Source organism: Psammomys obesus, unplaced genomic scaffold (assembly GCF_907164565.1).
Source record: "Psammomys obesus unplaced genomic scaffold, mPsaObe1.curated_primary_1811, whole genome shotgun sequence".
Taxonomy (NCBI): Eukaryota; Metazoa; Chordata; class Mammalia; order Rodentia; family Muridae; genus Psammomys; species Psammomys obesus.
The window spans coordinates 2888181-2910288 of NW_026596117.1; the positions used below are offsets into that span (position 1 = coordinate 2888181).

General features: G+C 36.1%; 1 protein-coding gene across 1 annotated transcript in view; it reads left to right on the forward strand.

Annotated features, from left to right (window-relative positions):
• Epha5 (EPH receptor A5) overlaps window positions 1–22108 on the forward strand; it is a 324424-nt gene that overhangs the window by 278845 nt on the left and 23471 nt on the right. The window contains exons 8-9 of the mRNA XM_055629171.1: window positions 5187–5292; window positions 19470–19675. Of these exons, the coding sequence (XP_055485146.1) occupies window positions 5187–5292; window positions 19470–19675 (312 nt within the window). The remainder of the gene's footprint in view (window positions 1–5186; window positions 5293–19469; window positions 19676–22108) is intronic.

A 22108-nucleotide genomic window follows, 5' to 3' on the forward strand; every position in this document is an offset into this window, starting at 1 on the left:
GAATTTCCTCAGTGTCTGTAGTTATGTCACCCTTTTCATCTCTGATTTTGTTGATTTGTATAGATTCTCTCTGCTTTTTAGTTAGTTTGGCTAAGGGTTTGTCTATCTTGTTGATTTTCTCAAAGAACCAGCTTTTTGTTTCATTGATTCTTTGACTAGTTTTATTTGTTTCTAATTGATTGATTTCAGCCCCGAGTTTGATTATTTCCAGCTGTCTGCTCCTCTTCGGTGTATCTACTTCTTTTTTTCTAGGGTTTTCAGTTGGGCCATTAAGTTGTTTGTATGTGATGTTACGAATTTCTTCTTGCAGGCACTTAGTGCTATAAATTTTCCCGTGAGCACTGCTTTCAATGTGTCCCATAAATTTGGGTATGTTGTGCCTTCATTTTCATTGAGTTCTAGGAAGTCTTCAATTTCTTTCTTTATTTCTTCCTTAACCCAGCTGTCATTGAGTAAAAAGTTGTTCAGTTTCCATGTGCGTGTAGGCTGTTTGTTATTTCTGTTGTTGTTGAGGTCCAGCTTAAGTCCATGGTGGTCAGATAGAATACAAGGGATTATTTCAATCTTTTTGTATCTGTTGAGGCTTGCTTTATGACCAACTATATGGTCTATTTTGGAGAAGGTTCCATGCAGTGCTGAAAAGAAGATACACTCTTTTGAGTTTGGATGAAAAGATCTGTAGACATCTATTAGGTCCATTTGATTTAGGGTCTCTGTAAGTGTTTTTATTTCCCTATTTATTTTCTGTCTAGTTGATCTGTCCCTTGGTGTGAGTGGAGTGTTGAAGTCTCCTACTATTAAGGTATTAGGATCAATGTGTCATTTAAGCTTTAATATTGTTTCATTTACGAATGTTGGTGCTCTAGTATTTGGGGCATAGATATTCAAAATTGTGATGTCCTCTTGGTGGATTTTTCCTTTGATGAGAATATAATGGCCCTCCTTATCTTTTTTGATTAACTTGGGTTGAAAGTCTATTTTATTAGATATTAGGATGGCTACTCCCGCTTGTTTTCTGGAATCATTTGCTTGAAAGACATTTTTCCAGCCCTTTACTCTGAGGTAGTGTTTACCTTTGTTGCATAGGTGTGTTTCTTGGATTCAACAGAATGATGTATCCTGTTTCCGCAACCATTCTGTTAGTCTGTGTCTTTTAATTGGGGAGTTGAGTCCGTTGATGTTGATAGAAACTAGTGACCAACAATTGTTACTTACTTTAGATGTGGTGTTGGTGGTGTCACTGAGTTTCATTGCTTGTCTTCTTTTGTTTTTTGTTGTTGTTGTTGTTGTTGTGTAGTTATCTATTTCCTCTGTTTCCTTCGATGTAGTTGTTTTCTTTGGTTTGGAGTTTCCCTTCTAGTAACTTCTGTAGAGCTGGGTTACTATGTAGATATTGTTTAAATTTGGTTTTGTCTTGGAATATCTTGAATTCTCTGTCTATGTTGATTGAAAGTTTTGCTGGGTATAGTAGTCTGGGTTGGAATCTGTGGTCCCTTAAGGACTGTATGATTTCTGTCCAGGCCCTTCTGGCTTTCATAGTTTCTGTTGAGAAATCTGGTGTGATTCTGATAGGTCTACCTTCATATGTTACTTGGCCTTTTTCCCTTGCTGCTTTTAGAATTTTTTCTTTGTTTTGTAGGTTCAGTGTTTTGACTATGATGTGACGTGAAGAATTTCTTTTCTGGTCTAGTCTACTTGGTGTTCTGTAGGCCTCTTGTATGTTTATGGCCATCTCCTTCTTTAAGTTGGGAAAGTTTTCTTCTATAATTTTCTTGAAAATATTTTCCGGACCTTTGACCTTGATGTTTTCTCTTTCTTCTACTCCTATTATTCTTAGGTTTTGTCTTTTCATGGTGTCCTTGATTTCTTGGATGTTTTGTGTTTGGAGCTTTTCTGATTTCATTTTTTCTTTGAGAGACTGTCAATTGCATCTTCGGCTCCTGAGATTCTTTCTTCCATCTCTTGTATTCTGTTGGTGATGCTTACCTTTGTAGTTCCTGATCTTTTCTCTATGTTCTCCAGCTCCAGGTTTTTCTCTATTTGTGTTTTCTTTATTGATTCTAAATCTGTTTTCATGTCTTGCACCATTTCCTTCATCTGTTTGAATGTGGACTCCTGCTTTTCAATGATAGCTTCTATTTTTTTGTCCGTTTCCTCTCTATGTATCAGTAATTGTGCCTCTACTTCTTTGGGTATAATTGCCTGTATTTCTATGAGAGCTTTGTTTATTTCTTCTTTATTTGCCTTCATTTGTGTGGACATTTCTTTGAGAGCTTTGTATATTTCTTCTCTGTTTGCCTCAATTTTCGTGGTCATTTCTCTGAGAGCACAATTTGTTTCCTCTTGGTTAGTCTCGATTTCTTTGGCTATTTCTCTGAGGGCTTTGCTCATTTCATCTTTATGGGCCTCTAATAGCTGGAGAAACATAGTTTTGAGGTCGTTTTCTTGTATATCTAGTGAATTGAAGTGTCCATTGTTTTGTGGGGTTGCTGGTGAGTTCATTATGTTCTGATTTTTGTTGGGAGTGTTCTTACGTCTGCCTCTAGCCATCTGGTTATTTATAATCCTCACTGTTTGTTCCTCGAGATTGTAGTTCGGGCTATGATCGTCTCTTTCTGTTTTCTAGACTGTTTTTTCAGGAAGATGAGAGAGGTTCACTCATTTTGGAGTGTGCACTGTGGTTTCAGTTTTGCCTCAGTAAGGAATGTGATGCTGGCGCTATTTGCGTGCACTTTTAGTGGGCACAGTGTGCATGCACGGATTCTCTGACTATTGCAGTGGCCTGCAAGCCACTATTACGCAGTTCTGACTGAGATCCAGGGATTGTTTGCCTGGATTACCCTGATGGACGCGCAGGGCGGAGGCTTCAATGTTGGGGTCGCTATCCCAAGAATCCCTATGATGCCCACACTAAGGGTGTGGGTGGCAGGGATCATCTCGTCTGGTTGCTTCTGTGGAGAGGCACTGGGACTGGGGCAAAGTCTCCCTAGAAGGCTCACTCATTCTCTTGCAGGACCAGTTGGAATGCACAGCGGTTCCCCTTGCTTATTATTCTCTGTTTTGGTCCTGATGCGGACATGCACGGGTAGGCTAACAGTCAGCTCTGTGACACTGTGGTCGCAGGACTCGGTGTCCACCTTTCCTGTGTGCTGCCTCTTTGTCCTTTTCCTCTGCCAGGATGGGTTATGTTGACTGGTTCCTGGGTGGCGCGTGAAAGAGTTAGGTTGAATGTACTCAATCCCAGATCCTGGGCCCAGATCTCTCTGCCAGAAGTAGCCTGGTGGTAGAATCTATGTTTGCTGATCCCGAGAGAGTACCAGGTAAGGTTGAGTGCCCTCAGATCCAGAGCTTGGGTTTCTCTGCTAGGGGCCGCTGGGTGAGCTGGAGAGAATGTGCTGTGTCCTTGGCGGGCTACCTCTTTGTCCTTCCCCTCTGACCTTCCCCTCTTCTAGGGAAAGCTTATGGAGTTGCTCTCAGGGGAGTGCCAGCAGGGTTGGGGCTTCTCAGTCAGATCCTGAGCCGGCATTTCTCTGCCAGGGGTCGGGGAGGGGGGGCGCCGGTGATAGAACTTACTGCTAGACCTTATTGCGCTTGACCCAGGAGAATCTCAGGACCTGTAGAATGACCACAGTCCCAGATCCCGAGCTGTAGTTTGTTTGCTAGGAGCAGCTGGTAGCACCGGAGTTTCGGCACTGCGAAGCCGCTGTGAGTCTCTTTATCCTTCTGCTCTGCCGAGACAGGGTTATGGCAGCGTTTGGGGGAGTGCCCAAAAGGATTGGGTTTTCTCAGCCCCGATCTCAGGTTGGGGTACAGGCAATGTGGTCATTGGCAGATTCTGCTGGCCGCCTTTTGCCTCCTCCACAGAGGGAGTAGGGATTTTGAGCTGGGCGCGCAGCTGCTCTCCATCGCTGCAGGAGCTCAATTGTGATGGCGGCACGTACCTGTGGTCAGTGAGACCTTCCATGGAAAGACTGGGTGACCCGTGATCAGTATTGCAACTTTCCTTCCCCGTGGGTTTTTTTTGCGAGTGGGACTCCCAGTCTCAGGCACCCTTGTACCCACCGATCAGCCTGGGAAAGTGATCGGGACATGAACGCTTGTGGCACCAACCCTGAGACCCAAAGCCCGCGTTAGCATGGTTCTCTTCCGGGTTCTGGCTGGGCAGCCGAGAGTGGACCCTACCGATTCCCATGCTGTGGGAGCCTCCCCTCACCTGGGAAACACGATCGCTGTTGTTTTAGGGCCCAGAGTTCAGTCTCCTGGTCGCTGCACGGAGTGTGTTGTCCGGCTTCTCAGACAGGGTGTTCTCCTGGCGCCGCCATCTTGGCCCTCCGTGAGGTTTATTTTCATCATTGTTATGATGTTCAAAGTTATGTTGCCAGTTTTACATACCACAAACATTCACCCAGTGAGCTCATTGATACTCAAATAAACTTAGTTGAAACAGTACATCAGTACAATATTGTCTTGTATTCATATTATAAACAAATTGTCGTCTGAGGATGGAAGAAAATGATATGATTTGGATAATAAATGCTATTTGCAAATGCAAAAACAAAAAAACAAAAAACAAAAACAAGCATTGTAAATTTCTCTACTCATGTTCATAAAGCTTTAAATTCACACTTTGATGCTTTTCAGTGATCCTATTTATAAATTACAGTGACATTTTATATTCTATATAAAGTTACACTATTAAATTTTATTTAGAATATTGGTATTGCATTTTAGTTCAAAATCAAAGCCCCATTATCTTAGACATTCTGTCTACAGGAAAGACTTCCCGGGCTAATATAGTTTTGCTAGAAAACAATAGCTGTAAACTCTAAAAATGTCAAATCTTGAATATTTAATACTTTCTAATACACATGATTATGTTTGAAGTCAAAGACAATATTCTCCTTTACCTTGCAAAATGTAGAAACCTCGTAATGTACAATCTGCAGTGTATTTTTATGATACAGAGAAAATAATCAGTGACTCTAGTGAATCTTTTGATTAATGTTTGGTGAGTAGATATTTCTTCTTTTCAGATTCCTTTTGAGAGCAGATATTACAAGGGAACGCTAGCTGGGTGTGGGTGAATTGTTTAAAAGATGAATCAATTACCTATGGCCAGGCAGCTCACGTTTTGAATGTGTGTGGCCCCTTTAATGACAAGCTCCTCTCTCTGTGTCTTTTATCAGCAGTAGCAGCATCCAGTGATCAAAGCCAGATTCCCATCATCGCAGTGTCAGTGACAGTGGGAGTCATCTTGCTGGCAGTGATGATCGGCTTCCTCCTCAGCGGCAGGTAAGGAAGGAAAGGGTTTCTGGACCTCTGCAGTTGCTCTCTTCCTCACCTTGATCCAACCATGAGGCTGTTACGCACATCCTAAAACAAATCAAAGAAGCAGCAAGCTAGTAGATAACAGCCATGTGAGCCGTGGTTCTTAAGTTTTATCTTGTCCATATGTCTGCCAATTGTTATCAGACACTTTCTCTCCTTTTAGACATACTTTCTACTCTCCACAAGAACAGTAAAATGTGATATCACTTACCCTGTGATTAATGAAACTATGAAACTTTTTCTAATACAGTGTATTTATAATTCTGCATATTTTCATTCTCAAAATAATTTATCACTGACTGATTCAGTTTAGCTAGTGTTTTGGAAGCCTAAAGTAACTGCCTGTTAGTCATTTGAGGATGAGACTACTCTTTGTATCTGGCAGACATTCTGAAGAAAATATCTGAAGTAAAAAAAATACAGGAAATTAGCAAACTTTGCAATGCCTGTTTTACTTCAGATTCTGGGTGATTTCAATACAAACACAATTATCATGCATACTTACAGAATATGAATTTTACAGAACGCTAAGTAGACAGACAACATAACTCTTTTTATTCCATGCCTACATTTTCGAGATTTAAAATGGGAGACAGAGCTACAGAAGTTTTTTTCCGGATGTGTTTTGACAATAAACTGCTTTTAATAAACTTTCCTAAAACTATATATAAACGAATAAATAAATCATACATTATTTTCCTCTATCAAATATATTTTCATATTTTTAACTGAAGCAAGCATAAGGAATATTAAGTAAAGAGCTTCCTCTTTTGGAATGTAATGTGGTATTATTATGGAAATGTAGACAAACATCTTTTTCATGGAAGAAATTGAGTTTGACAACATTAGAATATTTAATGTCAGGTTCATAAAAGTCATAGAAATCGATGTATCTTCAGTTTTCTGAAAAGCACATGCTGAAATCTATTAGTCAGCATTGATTTTAGAAAAATACTTCTTCATCTTTGAAATTTATAGATATCTAGGGCATGAACTTTTCCAACCTCAAATTTTCCTTCTCTCTGAACTTAACTGAGAGACAATGTGAGCCCAGAAACCTGTTCTCCATAGGATAAGCTGATTTCAACCCTTCTAGACCCAAAAACTGCAATAAAAAAATTCACCAAGTAACTAGAGGCTTTAATATTTCCTGAGAATTTTTTTAAATTTTTTTTGTTTGTTTATAGAAGTTTTACATTTTTTTAAGTTTGCATTTTTTAAACATATGGTGGCTTCTGGGGTGTGTTTATTTTGTTTTTATTTTTTGTTTTGGAAAAAAAATGACTTCAGCTTTTGTATTTTATTCTGCATAAAAGATTAGTTTGTGCTTAAATACATCTACTTATCTACCTCAGATCTAAGTGTTGTGCCCTCCGAAAGGCTTTTCATATCTCATTAAAGGAACATCACAGTTTTTCTGGACTTTAGTATTGTCATCCTGTAATTATCCTGAATAAACTCAAATGAGATCCATTAAACAAACTGAACTTCAGTGAAGAAATGTAGCCAACTCCTTGCACATATTTAGGAAATTATATTAGGGTTCTGGAAATTATTGAAAAATATTCTGGATGTTCTGTACAGATGTTAAAATTATATATAATTCTTCCTGTTCTAGTTAGGGTTACTATCCCTGGAATGAAATACCACTACCAAAAGCAGGTTGGGAAGGAAAGGCTTAGACTTTCTCTTTGTAATGCTTCATTGAAGGAAGTCAGAGCAAGAACTGAAACAGGGAAGTGGCCTGGAGGTAGGAACTGATGGAGAGGGTATGAAAGGTTACTACTTGCTCCCCATGGCTTGCTCAGCTTTTGGGTAGAGCTGAGGATCATCAGGCCAAAATGTTGGCAACATTCTCAGTGGCATGAGACAGTGCCCTATGATTGTATGGAGGCATTTTTTTTTTCAATTGAGGTTGCCTTTCTTTAGCTAACTCCAGCCTATGCCAAATTGACACAAAAGCAGCCAGAAAAATTTCCTGTCTGTAACAGAGAAGGAAATTGAAAGGCATGTGTACATGCTTAAGGTTGTCATGATTTCCTTCTCACTTTGAACCCTTTTAATATAACCAGGTGTCTTGGTACATCTTTGCCAATATTTCTGCTAATTAAACAAAATTTGATTTCCAAATGGTGCAAAATAAATGATTCAGTATTATTTTAATATGTCACAAAAATATTAATATTACTTATGTGAAAACATTGGTAATAATTTAGATTAATATGTGAACCAAAAGGAAAATGCACTTGTAACAATGAAATTTTATATTTGTATGCATGGTACAGAAATATACGTTTAGAGTATGTCACATTGAATGTTTTACAATTCAATTATTGCAAGAAGATGCCAGCCTATTTTTTATATACATTCAAGATAAAAAGAAATCAAACATAGAGATTCATAATCCTTTTAGGATTCTGTTGGCTGGTATGTATGAATCGCTTAGATTCTTTCTAACTATATGAGGATGTGTTAATCATGAAAAAGTATTATTTTCTATGAAGTAAAAAATAATCACCTCCTTAAAGGTGCTTATGTTTCCATTGGTCTTTTACTTCAATGCGTAAACATTTCTTTTTACTATATTATTTCCCTATACTGTTTAAACGTCCCCATGACTTTACAAAATAATTGACACACTAACTGATAACTATGACTGATTATCACAAGTAGATTACAGTTTAGGCTCTCTGAAACAGAAGCAAACGGAAACTGTTTTTTAGTCTTTCTTTGTCATCTCTATGAGCGTTGAAAACCGATAGTTTCTTTATAGTATGATTTAGGTTTTTTTCTCTTATATTTAATATTTCATAAATGCAGTTATTTAGTCTTCAGGGACAGAACCTCTCACTGTTGTTTTTGGTTTCTTTTCTTTCCTTAAGCAAGACTTTTGTCCCTTATATTTCCCCTTAAGGACATATGGGCCTAAATTCTGAAAAATGGACTGTGAGACATTTCTTAGTCAAATACAAAATTCAAGTTATAATTTAAAGGTACATAGAAAACAAAGTAAAACTGGCTCTACAGGAGTGACTATTTTATGAGACTCTTTCAATTCAGATTTCACAGACTTAAACAATGGTTTGTGGTACTTTAGTTCTGAAATATAAATTTTTCATTTTTTCCATCTTGAAAAAATTTCTTATTTTCTTTTTACTTCAAATTGAATCTCTGAGTACATCTGGAGATAAGAGGCCTGCATTATTACATGGATGCTCACTCTTATATATTTTTACATATTGCTGCACATAAAGCCCAAATGCCTGAAGCTTTTGGCCAAATTTGAAATTGAAAAATAAAAAGGAAGAAAAGTACCCTCAAGAAAGGATTTGTTTTTGCTGCTTGGTCTTTGATAAGATTTTTAAGACTATTCATTTGTGACTTTCATGTTAAGATATTTCTAAAATGATAATTAAAATATGAAAACTGGTTTACTGCCTAGAAAAATGTTATCTTTTTAGACCAAAGTTTTTGTTCTGAGTATGTAATGAATCTGTACATAGACTTAACTGCTCTATGCTACTGCCTCTCTCATTAAGAAATTGAGACTTCTATTTACTTGCCCGCAAGTTTCACGACTTCCTTGTTTTTAATTGCTGAGTAGTATTCCTTTGTGTAAAATGTACCGCAATTTCTGAATCCATTCCTCTACTGAGGGGCATCTAGGTTGTTTTTTGATTCTGGTTATTACGAATAAAGCTGCTATGAACATCATTGAGCAAATGTCCTTGTTGAATGGTAGAGCATCTTTCAGATAAATGCCCAAGAGTGGTATAGCTGGATCCTGAGGTAACACTATTCCTAATTTTCTGAGAAAGCACCAGACACCAGACTGATTTCTAAAGTGATTCTACTTGTTTATACTCCCACCAGCAATGGAACAGTGTTCCCCTTTCTCCACATCCTCTCCAGGACGTGTTGTCAGTTGAGTTTTTGATCTTAGCTATTCTGATGGGTGTGAGATGGACTTTCAGAATTGTTTTCATTTGCATTTCTCTGATGATTAAGGACTTCCAGGGAGAGAAAGAATATGATAGAAATATGTTTAATTTTTAAAAATTGTTTTAAATAATAAACATATAATAACAATAAATATAAGTAAAAAAAAATACAAATTGACACTTACTCCTGTTGAAATACCATATTGGCCCCCAATGTAAATTTGTTTCTTAAGGAATGAGTACACATTGTGTACGTAGATTAAACTCTAAGAATTAAGACACCGGGGCAACATCAGAAATGCAGACAAGTACTTTCATACAAAACATTGCTTCACCTTTTTCTTAGTTTACTTGAAAAATGATACCATATTTTTTTCTCATTCATACCAAAATGATAGTATGATTATATAATCACGATGGTTTAAAAAAAATCTTCAGTGTTCATCTGGGACCACTAATTATGTAGGAGTTTTTAATTGTTAAGTTTAGATATGCAGTAGAACTCTCACTCTGACATTAGAGAATTGTGATTTCTTCAACTAAAGAGATGACTCTGTGGTTAAGAACTCTTGCAATTCTTTCAAAGGACTAGGGATTAGGACCCAGCACTCACATGGTGGCTAACAACTATCTGTAACACCAGTTCTAGGACATCCAGTACCTACTTTTGACCTCTGCATGAACCATCAAGCATGCAAAATGCACAAAATGATATCCGTAGACAAAAATTCTCATACACATAAATCAAAATAAATAAATAAATAAAAGAATAAAGAATTTTGATTCCTTATATGAATAAGGAATATTCATAAGGATATAATTTTATCCTTTCATAAGGATATAATTTTAAAAGCCTTTTTCTAAGGAAGTATTTTTGTCTAATATCTAATATAAACAAAAAGACAACAATATTGTAAAAAAACAATTATAATATTGTCTAATACCAATTATGTATGAACTATCAGTGGGTACTATTATCAGGACTTCATATAAAGTTTCATCACACCATGTCTCAATACTGAATTTTTCTAATGAATTGCTGACAACATGATATCGCTGTTCCTTGAACATTGTTAAAAATGTACTTCTTGAAAACTTTTTCTCTGGCCTTCATACTCCATTGCCTAGAGAACCACATGGCCTATTTCTTATTCCTTTTTGTGTCTGTACAACATATTATGCTTTCACAGGCACTAGCTAAAATGACGATCCATGTTTATCTCTTCTGCGTACTACAGATGGTTTCTCAGATGTTTATCATCATCTGGTTTTTTGCTCTTTCTTCTTTAGAAAAATATATGGTACAAGATGGTAGGGAAAGTAAATACTTATGAAGGCATGTTGCTTAGATCAAGCTCTATTGTTCTTTTGTTTTCTGGTGTGTGTGGGGGTCGAGGGGGACAGTATACTGCGGGTGCCCAGGTGCCACATACACATGTGGAAATCAGTAGACATGATTACAGCATTTGGCTGGCTCTCTCCTGTTTGTTTTGAGTCAGGATCTCTCCACTTGTTTTTGCTGCTACAATGAGTAGGCACTCCAGGATATCTGGCCTGCAATCCCCATGTTGTAATAGCTGTGTGTTATTTACAGATATTTGTCCCCACATCCAACATTCTGTGAGTTCAGAAGATGGAACTGCCTTTTTCCTTCACTATAGGAAATTCTCGTCATTTGTCATCATGAAGTTTGTCAACTATTGCTTATAGAAATTCTGATTTTTATTCTTATTCTGTTCGAATAAGGAACTAATATTTAAAAATTTCTCAGAACAATTAGAAAAATTAATATAACACATCTTAGAACATAATGAACATTGAGACTTGAGACTGAGTTTACATAGCAAATTATACTTCATCTCTAAATCTCTCTGATGTCACCAATGACATCATTATTTTTAATTTTACTAAAGCTTGTAATTTCACTTCTATCTATTCTTAAAACAATCTAAATGCTGAATTACTTTCAGCTATCATTTAGAATTTTAATTTCTTATTTAGCTTGTTTGTTTGTTTGTTTTTTAAGACACAGTTTTCCTGTGTGGATGTGGCTATCTTGGGACTAGCTCTGTAGAGCAGGATCACAAAGAACTCAAAGATTTGATCTCCTTTGCCTCCTGACTGATACATACCAGCTGTACCTAATATTTTTATTTGATAATCTCAGAGAGTAATAACTTATAAGAATCTGCGAAGATATAGGAGATCAATTCATCTTTGGGTTATGGTCACTTTATTGAGCTCCTTTTTGATTTCAGAACTTTTACACTTCATTTTTAAAGCAAATAATAACTATTTAACAAAAGGTTTCTGTCAAGTTCCAAATAAGAAGCCCACCACTTACCAGTGTCCATTAACTAAGAGGAGGATAGAGACATCATTTGGTTAACACGTGGTCCAGTATAGCAGTCACCATGCTGGAGCCTGAGACTCCATGGAAATCATGTGGACTGAGAATTAGAAGAGTGGGTTTTACTCTGCACTCACTCTGACATCTTCCTTATCTTGGAAGAAGTTTATGGTCACTTCTCACTGTTTAAATTCTGGCCACATGCCAAGACATATAATCATCCATTCTTTCCATTTTACAGATTCCTCCCTTCTTTAGCTAAAGCCTTCTCCCCTTCCACTGAAATATTACAACAAGGTATCAGTTATTTCTCCCATAAAATAAAGGTTATACCATAACTGTATGCCCTCTCTTTTGTCTACAACAAAGTACCTAGAGACTTCTGTGACTTTCACTCTTAATCCAATTGAATGAGTTGCTCATCAGCTATGGGGTTAGAAATTAACGGTGCATCAACCACCATTTGGAGTGTTTTGGCCATTATTAATGATGGTAATTTGGAAAACAGAGTCATATTAATGACTTCAATGTATGATTTACAGAGTCTCTGACCCATAAAGGTGTTTTCTTTGTAAATAAGAAAATTTTAATACATCACAAAGTAAATAGTGATTATAAAAACTATTGCTTAAGAGTTTAATGCTTATTTTGGTATTTATTTGACACCTAGTTTTCTAATGTCAATATTATGCTATTGCAAGTATCAGTGGCTTTTATAAATAATAATATCCATAGAACTATTTGTATTTCTCTTTTTATTCCTTTTAGGGCCTGATAGATATTTTGATTTGTCTGTCCTCTCTAAAGTAGCTGGGTGACTTTATAGCTTCAAACTTGTAAGATTCTAGGAAGAATATTATATAAAATGTTTTACTATAGCACTAATTTTAAATGGTGGTAAATAAACAAATATTTATAATCCCTTATCCCATCAGTAATTTTTTTAAAAGAGTCACTAATAGTACATCTCAGTCATTTATGAATCAGAAATAGATGTGAAACCCAGGAACACATATTGATTTAATTTCTGAAAATTGTTATTCCATCTATCTTCTTATAACTATGTGTGGTTCTTTTTTGTTCAAAAGCTCTGAGTAAAAAAAAAATTATAAAGCACGTGTTAATATATTAATGACTAACAAATGGGATGGAGACAGAATGATGCAGAGAATACTAGGACTATAGCAAAAACCTAAGTGCCCACTGTCAGGAGTTAATCATCCTAGAAAGCTGACCAAAACAGGGTTATTGGCTCAATTACTCAGCAGCATTGAATATCCCACCTGCAATTTCTTACAGATCAAATATGTAAACATCACTTATATAGAAAGACATTGTATTGAATCAAACATTTCAAAGGAAAAACTCTGTGGTACTGAGACAAATAATCAATGACTGTGATTTGCAACAGTGCAAACTGTCTTTAGAGAGAATTTAGAGATGTTTCTATTTCACCTCTTATGAAGCAGAAGCCAATCCAGACCTAAGCCACAGGAAGAAAGTCATATTTTATATTGCATGTTAATTGCTTACACTCCATTTCTATAAGATTGTGAGTGATTCACTCTTTTTTGAAATAGAGATAATTAGCAGCCAGAAGAAGGTAGACTAATAGAACCTTCCAGGTCTGGGAATTTCATCACATCTTTTGAAAGGAACAATGTAAGAGCTTTCACAGGAACCTGAAATGAAGCTCCAGGTTGAAAATCAATAGCACCTTCTTGGGCCAGAAGATAGAAGTTCAACAGCGATACCATCACCAACACTTAATTTTCAACAAAATTGCCATGAAACAGAGAAAAATGTTTCAAGTGATTTTGAACATAGGCTAAAAGCTGTATAGTTTAAGGTGTGTGCTCTAAGTGATATTGCATGAATCAAAATTGAAATAAATGTTTCCTGTAGAATAGCAACTTGGTTTCAAACAACTGAGTTCTTTATTAAGTCAAAACATTTCTGATGTAGTTAATGGCTCTGACAGATGTTGTGTAAATTATAGTTTAGTCCAGTTTTCTTACTTACAAAAAATCCCTTTCCTCCTTCAACTTTTTTAATAACCTGTTGTTTTTTGTTGCTAATTAAGATTTAATGCTGAGACTCACTTGTCGTTGGTATGAGTTGTTTGTTGAGTTTTGTGTGTCTCTTCTATGGGAGTAGACAGCTAATTATTGCATGAATAAACACACATAATACTTAAGAAAGCAAAATAAATTAATATTCACATATACTAGAAAGTGAGGATACATCTATCCCTACAGGATGACAAAGAATATTGAATTGTACCCACAGGGCATTAGATTAAAAGAGTGGAAATTTCTCAGCCAGAGTCTTTATTGAGGTTTCTCTGAGAAATGCATGAGAGGCCACAAAGTATAAGGCTGACTACTTTGAGGCAGTTTACGATTTTGGACTTCTGAAAGTCCCTCATCAACTCATCTCTGAGCCTGGAATGGAGAAAGATTCTGAAATATAGAGACCTGATACAGAGTTTACGGCTCTATGTTAGTGAGTTTTAATGGGAAGCCCATCGCTTTCTGGAAAAAAAAAAAAAATGACTAATTCCAGAAGGTGCAATCCCTGTATTCAAGCATTTTCTTTTATTTGCTCTTATTAGTTTCTCTCTCTCTCTCTCTCTCTCTCTCTGTGTGTGTGTGTGTGTGTGTGTGTGTGTGTGTGTGTGTGTTTCATGCCATAGCATCCAGGTGGAGATCAGTGGACAGCATTGTGTAGTTGGCTTTTCCTTACACATTTAAGTGACTTTCAGGGATTGAACTCTGGTCACTAGGTTCATTCACCCAACATATACCTTTATCTTAGCATCACACTAGTCAACACAAACCTAAGATTTTCAAATGTCATATAAAATAAGAAAAGTATAGTAACAATGAATTTCTCTTGGGCCAGTATAGGTTAAAATGCAAAACGTATTTGCTAACTTTTCCCTTCTCCTTTTCCCTTTTATTCTTTTCTAAACTCATGCTAAGATTCTACTCGTATTCATTGTTTCTCACTTTGTATCTCTCTGTCTCGCTGATGCACACACACATGATTAAGACAATTATAGATATGTGTGTGTGTGTGTTATTTAGTGAGATACATAGCTAAAATATTCAGGGAACTAGCTTTGAAATAGAGAAGCACAAATGAATCTTTTATAATACTAAACTTATAATTAATTGAAACTTCTATAAATACATATTAGGGAAAACCTTGTTTGAATTGCTAAAAGATACAATAACAGTAATAATTATTTGGCAGTGTCACACTTAATTTAGACAATGTAAATTAATATTGTAAATAAATTGCAGGAGATTATTTGAAGTACCTACAAGGAAGCAAATAGTTCTTAAGCACCTCGAGGAACTTTAGAAGATTTTTATTGTCATGCAGACAATTAATATGCTAATTATACATCTTTCCCTTCTATTCATTAATTAAATTTCCAAGACTGTTATAAGACAAATGTGTCATTCAACACAAAGTATTCGTTGCCTAAGTTTGTATAAAACCTCTTAACCTTGGCAGCATTTAGAAGGTATCCTTTGTTGTAGAAATAATACTGATATTTGAGTCTCACAAACAAGGTTCCTCATTTAATTGTGGTAAAATAAACCTGGCCATTAAATTTTGTTATTTAATTTCATCTGTTTTGCTAACTAAAATAATTTCTACCATTTATGGTCTGTAGTTATGCAGATAATAATTGAGTATTTTTATTCTCAAAAGTGACTTTGTTTTAGTTTGTAAACTTTTCTTTTAGATTCACAGCTTCCCAATTAATTCATTCTATGTCAGTTTACATGGTTTAATCTCTATTATCCACACATTTGAATAATGTAATGGAGCTTATACTGCTGGGCATGCTTTAACAAATCCTTCTGTGCTGTTTTGTTTCTGTCAACTTTACACAACTGGGAAGAGGAAATGTGGATTGAGGTATTGTCTTTATCGGGTTGGCATGTGGGCATTTATGGGGCATTTTATTGATTGATTTTTGATATGGGAGGATCCAGCCCCTGTAGAAGGTGCCAGCTGTAGAATGTTGATCCTGAGGTGGAGAAGAAAATAAACAGAATAAGACATGAGGTGTAAGCCATCAAGAAGAGGTTCCCTGTGATCTCTGCTTCAGTTTCCACCTCCAGATTTTTCCTGCCTTGATTTCCTGCCATGACCTCCCTTAATGATAGATTATAAACTATGGATCTGAAGTAAAGCCTTTTCTCCTTAAGTGGTTTCTGATCAAGGCTTTATCACAGCAACAGAAACAAACAAGAATATATTCACTTAAAGCTTTAAGACAAAATTAGGTTTGTTTTGCCCTTCCAGCTACGTTGTAAAAAGGTGCTTTAGTGTTTAGTGTCATTTCCTCTTAAAGAGTGAGAGATTATCTTACTCACACTGGCATAGGTGTGTGTGACCACACACACACACACACACACACACAGAGAGAGAGAGAGAGAGAGAGAGAGAGAGAGAGATAATTCTGTTATCAAATTTAAATCTTATTTAAAAATATTTTAAATAATGAGTCTCAAAGTGAGAAATGATTTTAGACTTGGCTAGTCATTACCTTGTAGGTCCTGTCATTACTTACTGAGTTCCAGATGATAAGAACTGCTAGGAAAGCCGCTGTGCCTGTGCTATATATACCACAGCTCCCAGAAACTTTATCATCTGCTATTTCTAGCACATTTAGATGTTTAGTTTCTAAATTATCTTCAAGGCCTGAAAGTATTTTCAACCTCCCTTTTCTGAAACATTCAATGATTAAGGGAAACATTCGTTTGTATGTCACCTGGTGGTATGGTGTCCCTGTGGCAAATTACTGTGAATTTATTTTGAGACTTGTGTGTAGAGCTATTTTAGTTACTCTCTGCCTTATACAGGCATGCAATCAAAATCTTAGATTTTTTTAAATAGCATATGAATTCCAGAAGGCTTCCATCACTATTTTTTCTTTTATTATTATTATTGTTATTATTATTATTAATTACATTTTATTCATTTTGTATCCCCCCATAAGCCCCTCTCTCCTCCCCTCCTGATCCCACCCTACCTCCCCTTTCTTCATGCATGCTCCTCCCCACATCCACTGATAGGGGAGGTCCTCCTCTCCTTCCTTCTGATCTTAGTCTATCTGATCACATCAGGAATGGCTGCATTGTCTTCTTCTGTGGCCTGGTAAGGCTGCTCCCCCCTCAGGGGGAGGTGATCAAAGAGCAGAGTGAATGGAATTTTATGTAAGAAGTGGGAAATAGCAAGAGCTGGAGAGGACAGGAACTCCACAAGGAGAGCAAAAGAACAAGAAAATTTGAACACAGGGAACTTCCCAAAGACTCATACTCCAACCAAGGACTATTCATGGAGATAACCTAGAACCCCTGCACAGATGTAGCCCATGGTAGTTTAGTGTCCAAGTGGCTTACATAGTGATGGGAAGAGGGTCTGCCTCTGCCATCACTAATTTTATAGAAAATATATTTTGTAGAAATTTACAAAAGCTGCACTGCCCCCAAAATTACATCTGCATGTAGTTAAATATTTGATTATATTATTTTTTTTAATTTTATTTTTTTCTTATCAGTTACATTTGATTAACTCTGTATCCAAGCCGTGTCCCGATCCATCATTCCCTCCCAGTCCCTCCCTCCCTCCCTCATCTCCACCGTGCCCCTTGCCAAGTCCCCAAATTATATTATAATGTGCACTATTTAACATAGCAACAGCATATGAATCATGAATATAATCAGTTGTGCTTTGAGAAAAGGGTCTATCTTTTTATTTTGATTATTATATTGCTGAAAAAAAGATAAACCCTTAGATCAAAAGGAGTCTCATTGGATCAAGGTCATATTTACATACTCTTTCACTTTATTTTCAAAAAGTCCTGTGAGACAGGACAGATTATTGTCACTGTTTCATGTGGCTGTTTCTGTCCACACAACAAGAGGTTAATTTAGCCACCTACTAATCTCTTCAGTCATCTTAAAGCACATCAGACAGACTGGGTAACATCCAAAGGGGTGGATGGTTCCAAAACCTTCTGTGTTTATGCCTGTTTGTGTGCTTTTCATTATTTTAACAAACTTATCAAAAATAAAGAAAAACTATAATTACAGCTTAAGAGAATAGTATTTTTCATGGATACAATCTCTAGGTTTTAATTTTTATTGCAGTGAATTAGATGGTGGGGGAGGGAGAAGGCATCCATTCTAATCCATGAGACACACTACCTATAATTTTATAGCTAAGGGTACTGAATAAAACATTTGCACAAAGGTTAGGAACATGATGTGTTTCTTGTTTTTCTTCGGAATCTCTGGAAGACTATGTGACATGCTAGCCAAGAACAGGAACAGTAGATCTCCTGGCATGATCTGAACAACAGGACCCTGGTTTCCTAGTTAGAGATGGGAAGAAGCTACCTCAGAACATTCTTGTAAATGCAAATACATTATAATTTGACCAAAAAATTGAGCACATTAATTTTTCCATATATATTTTTATATATGAAAATACAAATAATATTAGTTAATATAAAATATATAATATTTTACTAAATAATATATAATTTATACATAATATTTTACTAAATAATATATAATTTATAAATAATACTTTACTAAATAATATATATTTTAATATATATTCATAAATATTTACATTTAAAAGAAATATTAAAGTACCAATTTTCTTATCAAGCAATAACCCAATACTCAGTCACTTATCAAAACTTAGAGTTAATGCATCTTAATATTTTGAAAGAAGGAAATAGAGGGAGAGGAATTAAGGAAATAAAATATATGAACCTACATATTCTTGTGTAAAAAAAAATCCATTGGTATTATTTGAGGAAATGCTTATTTGTCTTCATAAGCATTTGGAAATATATTGGAGGTTGTTTTAATTTTCCCTTTCAAAATTTCATATACAATGCAGTAGACAAATTTCAAGTAAGGTTCAAAATAGAAAGTTTCAATCATAAACCTGGACCTACTGCTATATCATTACTGAGTTCCATTACAGTTCTCCAGAATTTAATGCAAATGCTGTTCATAAGAATAAATGGAAGTGGGTGCATCAAAGCACTAAATCACTTCTTTGCTGCATCAGTTTACATGGTTTATACCAATAAATACATTTTATTAGATGATTTGCTTTGTATTTTCAGACTTTTTCTTTCTGTATCTATGAAATTAAAAATGATTTTGAGTTTTGCAATATGCCCATAAGTGCATGCAATATATATAACTTATTTTTGTATAACTATAATCTGAAATTATACATTTGGGAGTGTATTTTCAACATCCAAAAATGGAACCTAAAACTGATGGTCTTCCAAGGTTACTTTAGAATCACCAAGCATGACATCTTCAATAGTATGTGATAAATAATTTCACAGGCATAAGTATCAGTGGGTCAAAGGGTAAAACCTTGTCTTCTTATTCTAAACTTGAGGCCACCTGCAAAATCTGTCATTAATTACTTCTGTCTTCAAAATATAATTTTGAGAGAATTCATAAGAAAACCAGTATTGAATTTTACGCATCTCTATTTGCATGCTATATTAATTGAATACAATTAATTCAAACACATTGGCTCATTATGTTTCCTACTGAATAATCATTCTAAGTAAAAACGTAGCTACTTAGCACAATTCTGTATTTCTTAATCTGAAAGACTTTTTAAGTTAAATGGAACTATGAGGAAAATAATTGATTGTATGCTTGCAGGAATGTATGCCTTTGAAAAGTAAAGCAGACGACTGAGTAACACCCATAGTTGTCTTTATGCTTCACCCAGAGAGTGGGATCGTTTCTTTACCTCGGGCTCTCTTGTTTGCTTTTCAGCTGCTGCGAATGTGGCTGTGGGAGGGCTTCTTCCCTGTGCGCTGTTGCCCATCCAAGCCTAATATGGTCAGTGTTTCCTCCCACTTCCCTCCTATGTGATGTCCACCTCTGCGTACTCCTTCCAACATCTTTGCTTTCTTCATCTGTGTACATCTTAACTTTGAGGAGAGTAGACGGACCATATCCCCAAAGGAGAATCTTCCTAAGTAATTTGAAAATAGACTATTACAAATAAAGTACTATGAGTACAGCAAGAGTGTATCTGTCAAGATCTGTGCTTTCTCCACAAAGGTTTCCAGTGGTGCTGATTTGAAGTAGGGATTCTAAGAGTATAGCATCTGTCACATTTAACATGTCACCGTTTTTGTTGTTCCATTTGATAAAATCCATATCACACGTGGAAGTACAGTGCTACTTCTGTCCAGGTAAAAATCACCTATTTTGTCTCTAAGAACCATGGGGTGTCCATACTGTAACCAGTCTTCTATCATCATAATTCATGGATGCATGCGACATTGATGAGGAAACGCAATGACATTGTAAATGGAATTGAGTTATTTCTGATATTTGAAGTGATATTCCTATTTTGATACCACTAAAATAATAGCAGTAGTAGTAGTAGAATCTATTTGCAAAAGAAAATTTAAATATATAGTTGGCTTACAATTTTAGTATTTTAAGATGGGATGGATAAGAGAACACAATTATTACATTTAGAGGGACTGTAACATCAGAGTGAGGTGGATTATCAAATAATCTAAACAGTTTTCTGTTGATAAGAGTCACAATTCTTCAATTTGTATATTACTTTCAGTTGTAGTAGACATTGTGAGGAGTAGTCACTTTAAAATGCAGTTAGGGCCTTCTTAAAGCCTATATATATATATATATGTTAAATACATATATATGTAGATATATTTGTATGTATGCATGAAATTTGGCTTTACTGATGTGCGTTCCGGTGCCCCTAGAGGTCTGAGAAGGGCATTGAATAAACTGAGTTAGATTTAAGTGTGGTCATATGTGACCACATATGTTCTGGGAAATGAACTCAGATTTTGTGGAGGAGGAGCACGTGTATTAGCCATTGAGTCAGTGGTGGTATTGAAGAGGAATTTTATTCCAGCAACATGGCTGCTCTGAAAAGGGATTACATCCAAAGGCCTTCTAGGTCTGTCTGATCTTGCTGGAACAACACACCTTTAATCACTCCAACTGGAATACATCCATACCCTTAGTATACACCTTTAATCTCTAACAATGACAGCAAGATTAGTTTATAGAAGGAAGCTGCTAAGTTTGAAAGTGATGTCTAGTTGAGGGGCAGACAAATTGATAAATCAGAGAAAGATTTGACAGAATGAGTCAGAGATAGGATACGTCCAACTCCCAAGAGAACAGAGAGGATAGAGAAGCAACTTAAGAGAGAGCAGCACAGAGGACAGAGAGAGACAGAGAGACAGAGAGAGAACAAGGAGGCAGTTTCACTGGGATAGTTTTACAGAGACATGTTGAAGACAGAACAAGCTAGTCAGAGGTAAAGACAGAATGAACCAGAATATGAGAAGGAGCCAGAAGATTAGAACCGATTGCTAGAGTACTTTAAGGTGGAACAGAGCAAAACTCAGAAGCTTTGAGAAGCCAGTTTGAATCAGTCAGCAGACTGGAGAGGAGAGAAGTTTGAGCAAAAAAGCATAGTTGAACAAGCCAGCCAGAGTTCAAAAAAGACCAGAAAGGGTGAGTTTATTCAGCAGTAAGTCTCAGAGGCTGAAAAGATTTTAGGCTTTGATTAGATTGCAAGGAGTCTAGAAGCTAAATAGGCCCAGAGGCAATAAGACAGAGGTGATAAGCTTCAGAGACAACAACTTCATTTGGAAATAAAAGTTACTTTTACATGGTGGTTTAAATTATTATGTCTATTGCTTGAGAATATTTTTTTTCTGATTATTGAAATTTGTGTGTAGAGGTGAGGCTCACATAACTGCACATGTGAGAGGGGATGGAATGGTGACCTGTGAGTCAGGAAGAAAAACAAGCACAGATCGTTGCAATCCATGGGCCATTTCCTCAGTCTCTTGAAAGTTTTTCATTTGAAAAAAGGTTTGAAGTAACATTAAACTTCAGATTTCTTCCCATTGTGTAAGATAGACATTCTACTGAGCATGAGGCTTCAGTGAAAAATCACATGAACTCGAAGTCACACAAATGATGGATTATAAATAAAATGATGTTGTTCATTTTTACTTTTCTTTTTTTTACTTTTTAAAAATGTATTTATATTTTTATAAATTACAATTTATTTAATTTGTATCCCCTCTGTAGCTCCCTCCCTCATCTCCTCCCAATCCCACTCTCCCTCCCTCATCTTCTCCCATGCCCCTCTCCAAGTTCACTGATAGGGGAGGTCCTCCTCATCTTCCATCTCATCCTGGCTTATCAGGTCTCATCAGGACTGGCTGCATTGTCTTCCTCTGTGGCCTGGCAAGGCTGCTCCCCCTCAAGAGGAGGTGATCAAAAAGCCAGCCACTGATATGCTATGGAAAACAAAAAAACAAACCAACCATCCAGACAAAAAAAAGTCACCAAATTGTTTTCTCCTTGCACATATGTTTGGTTAGAGAATTTATTATGTTAGAGAA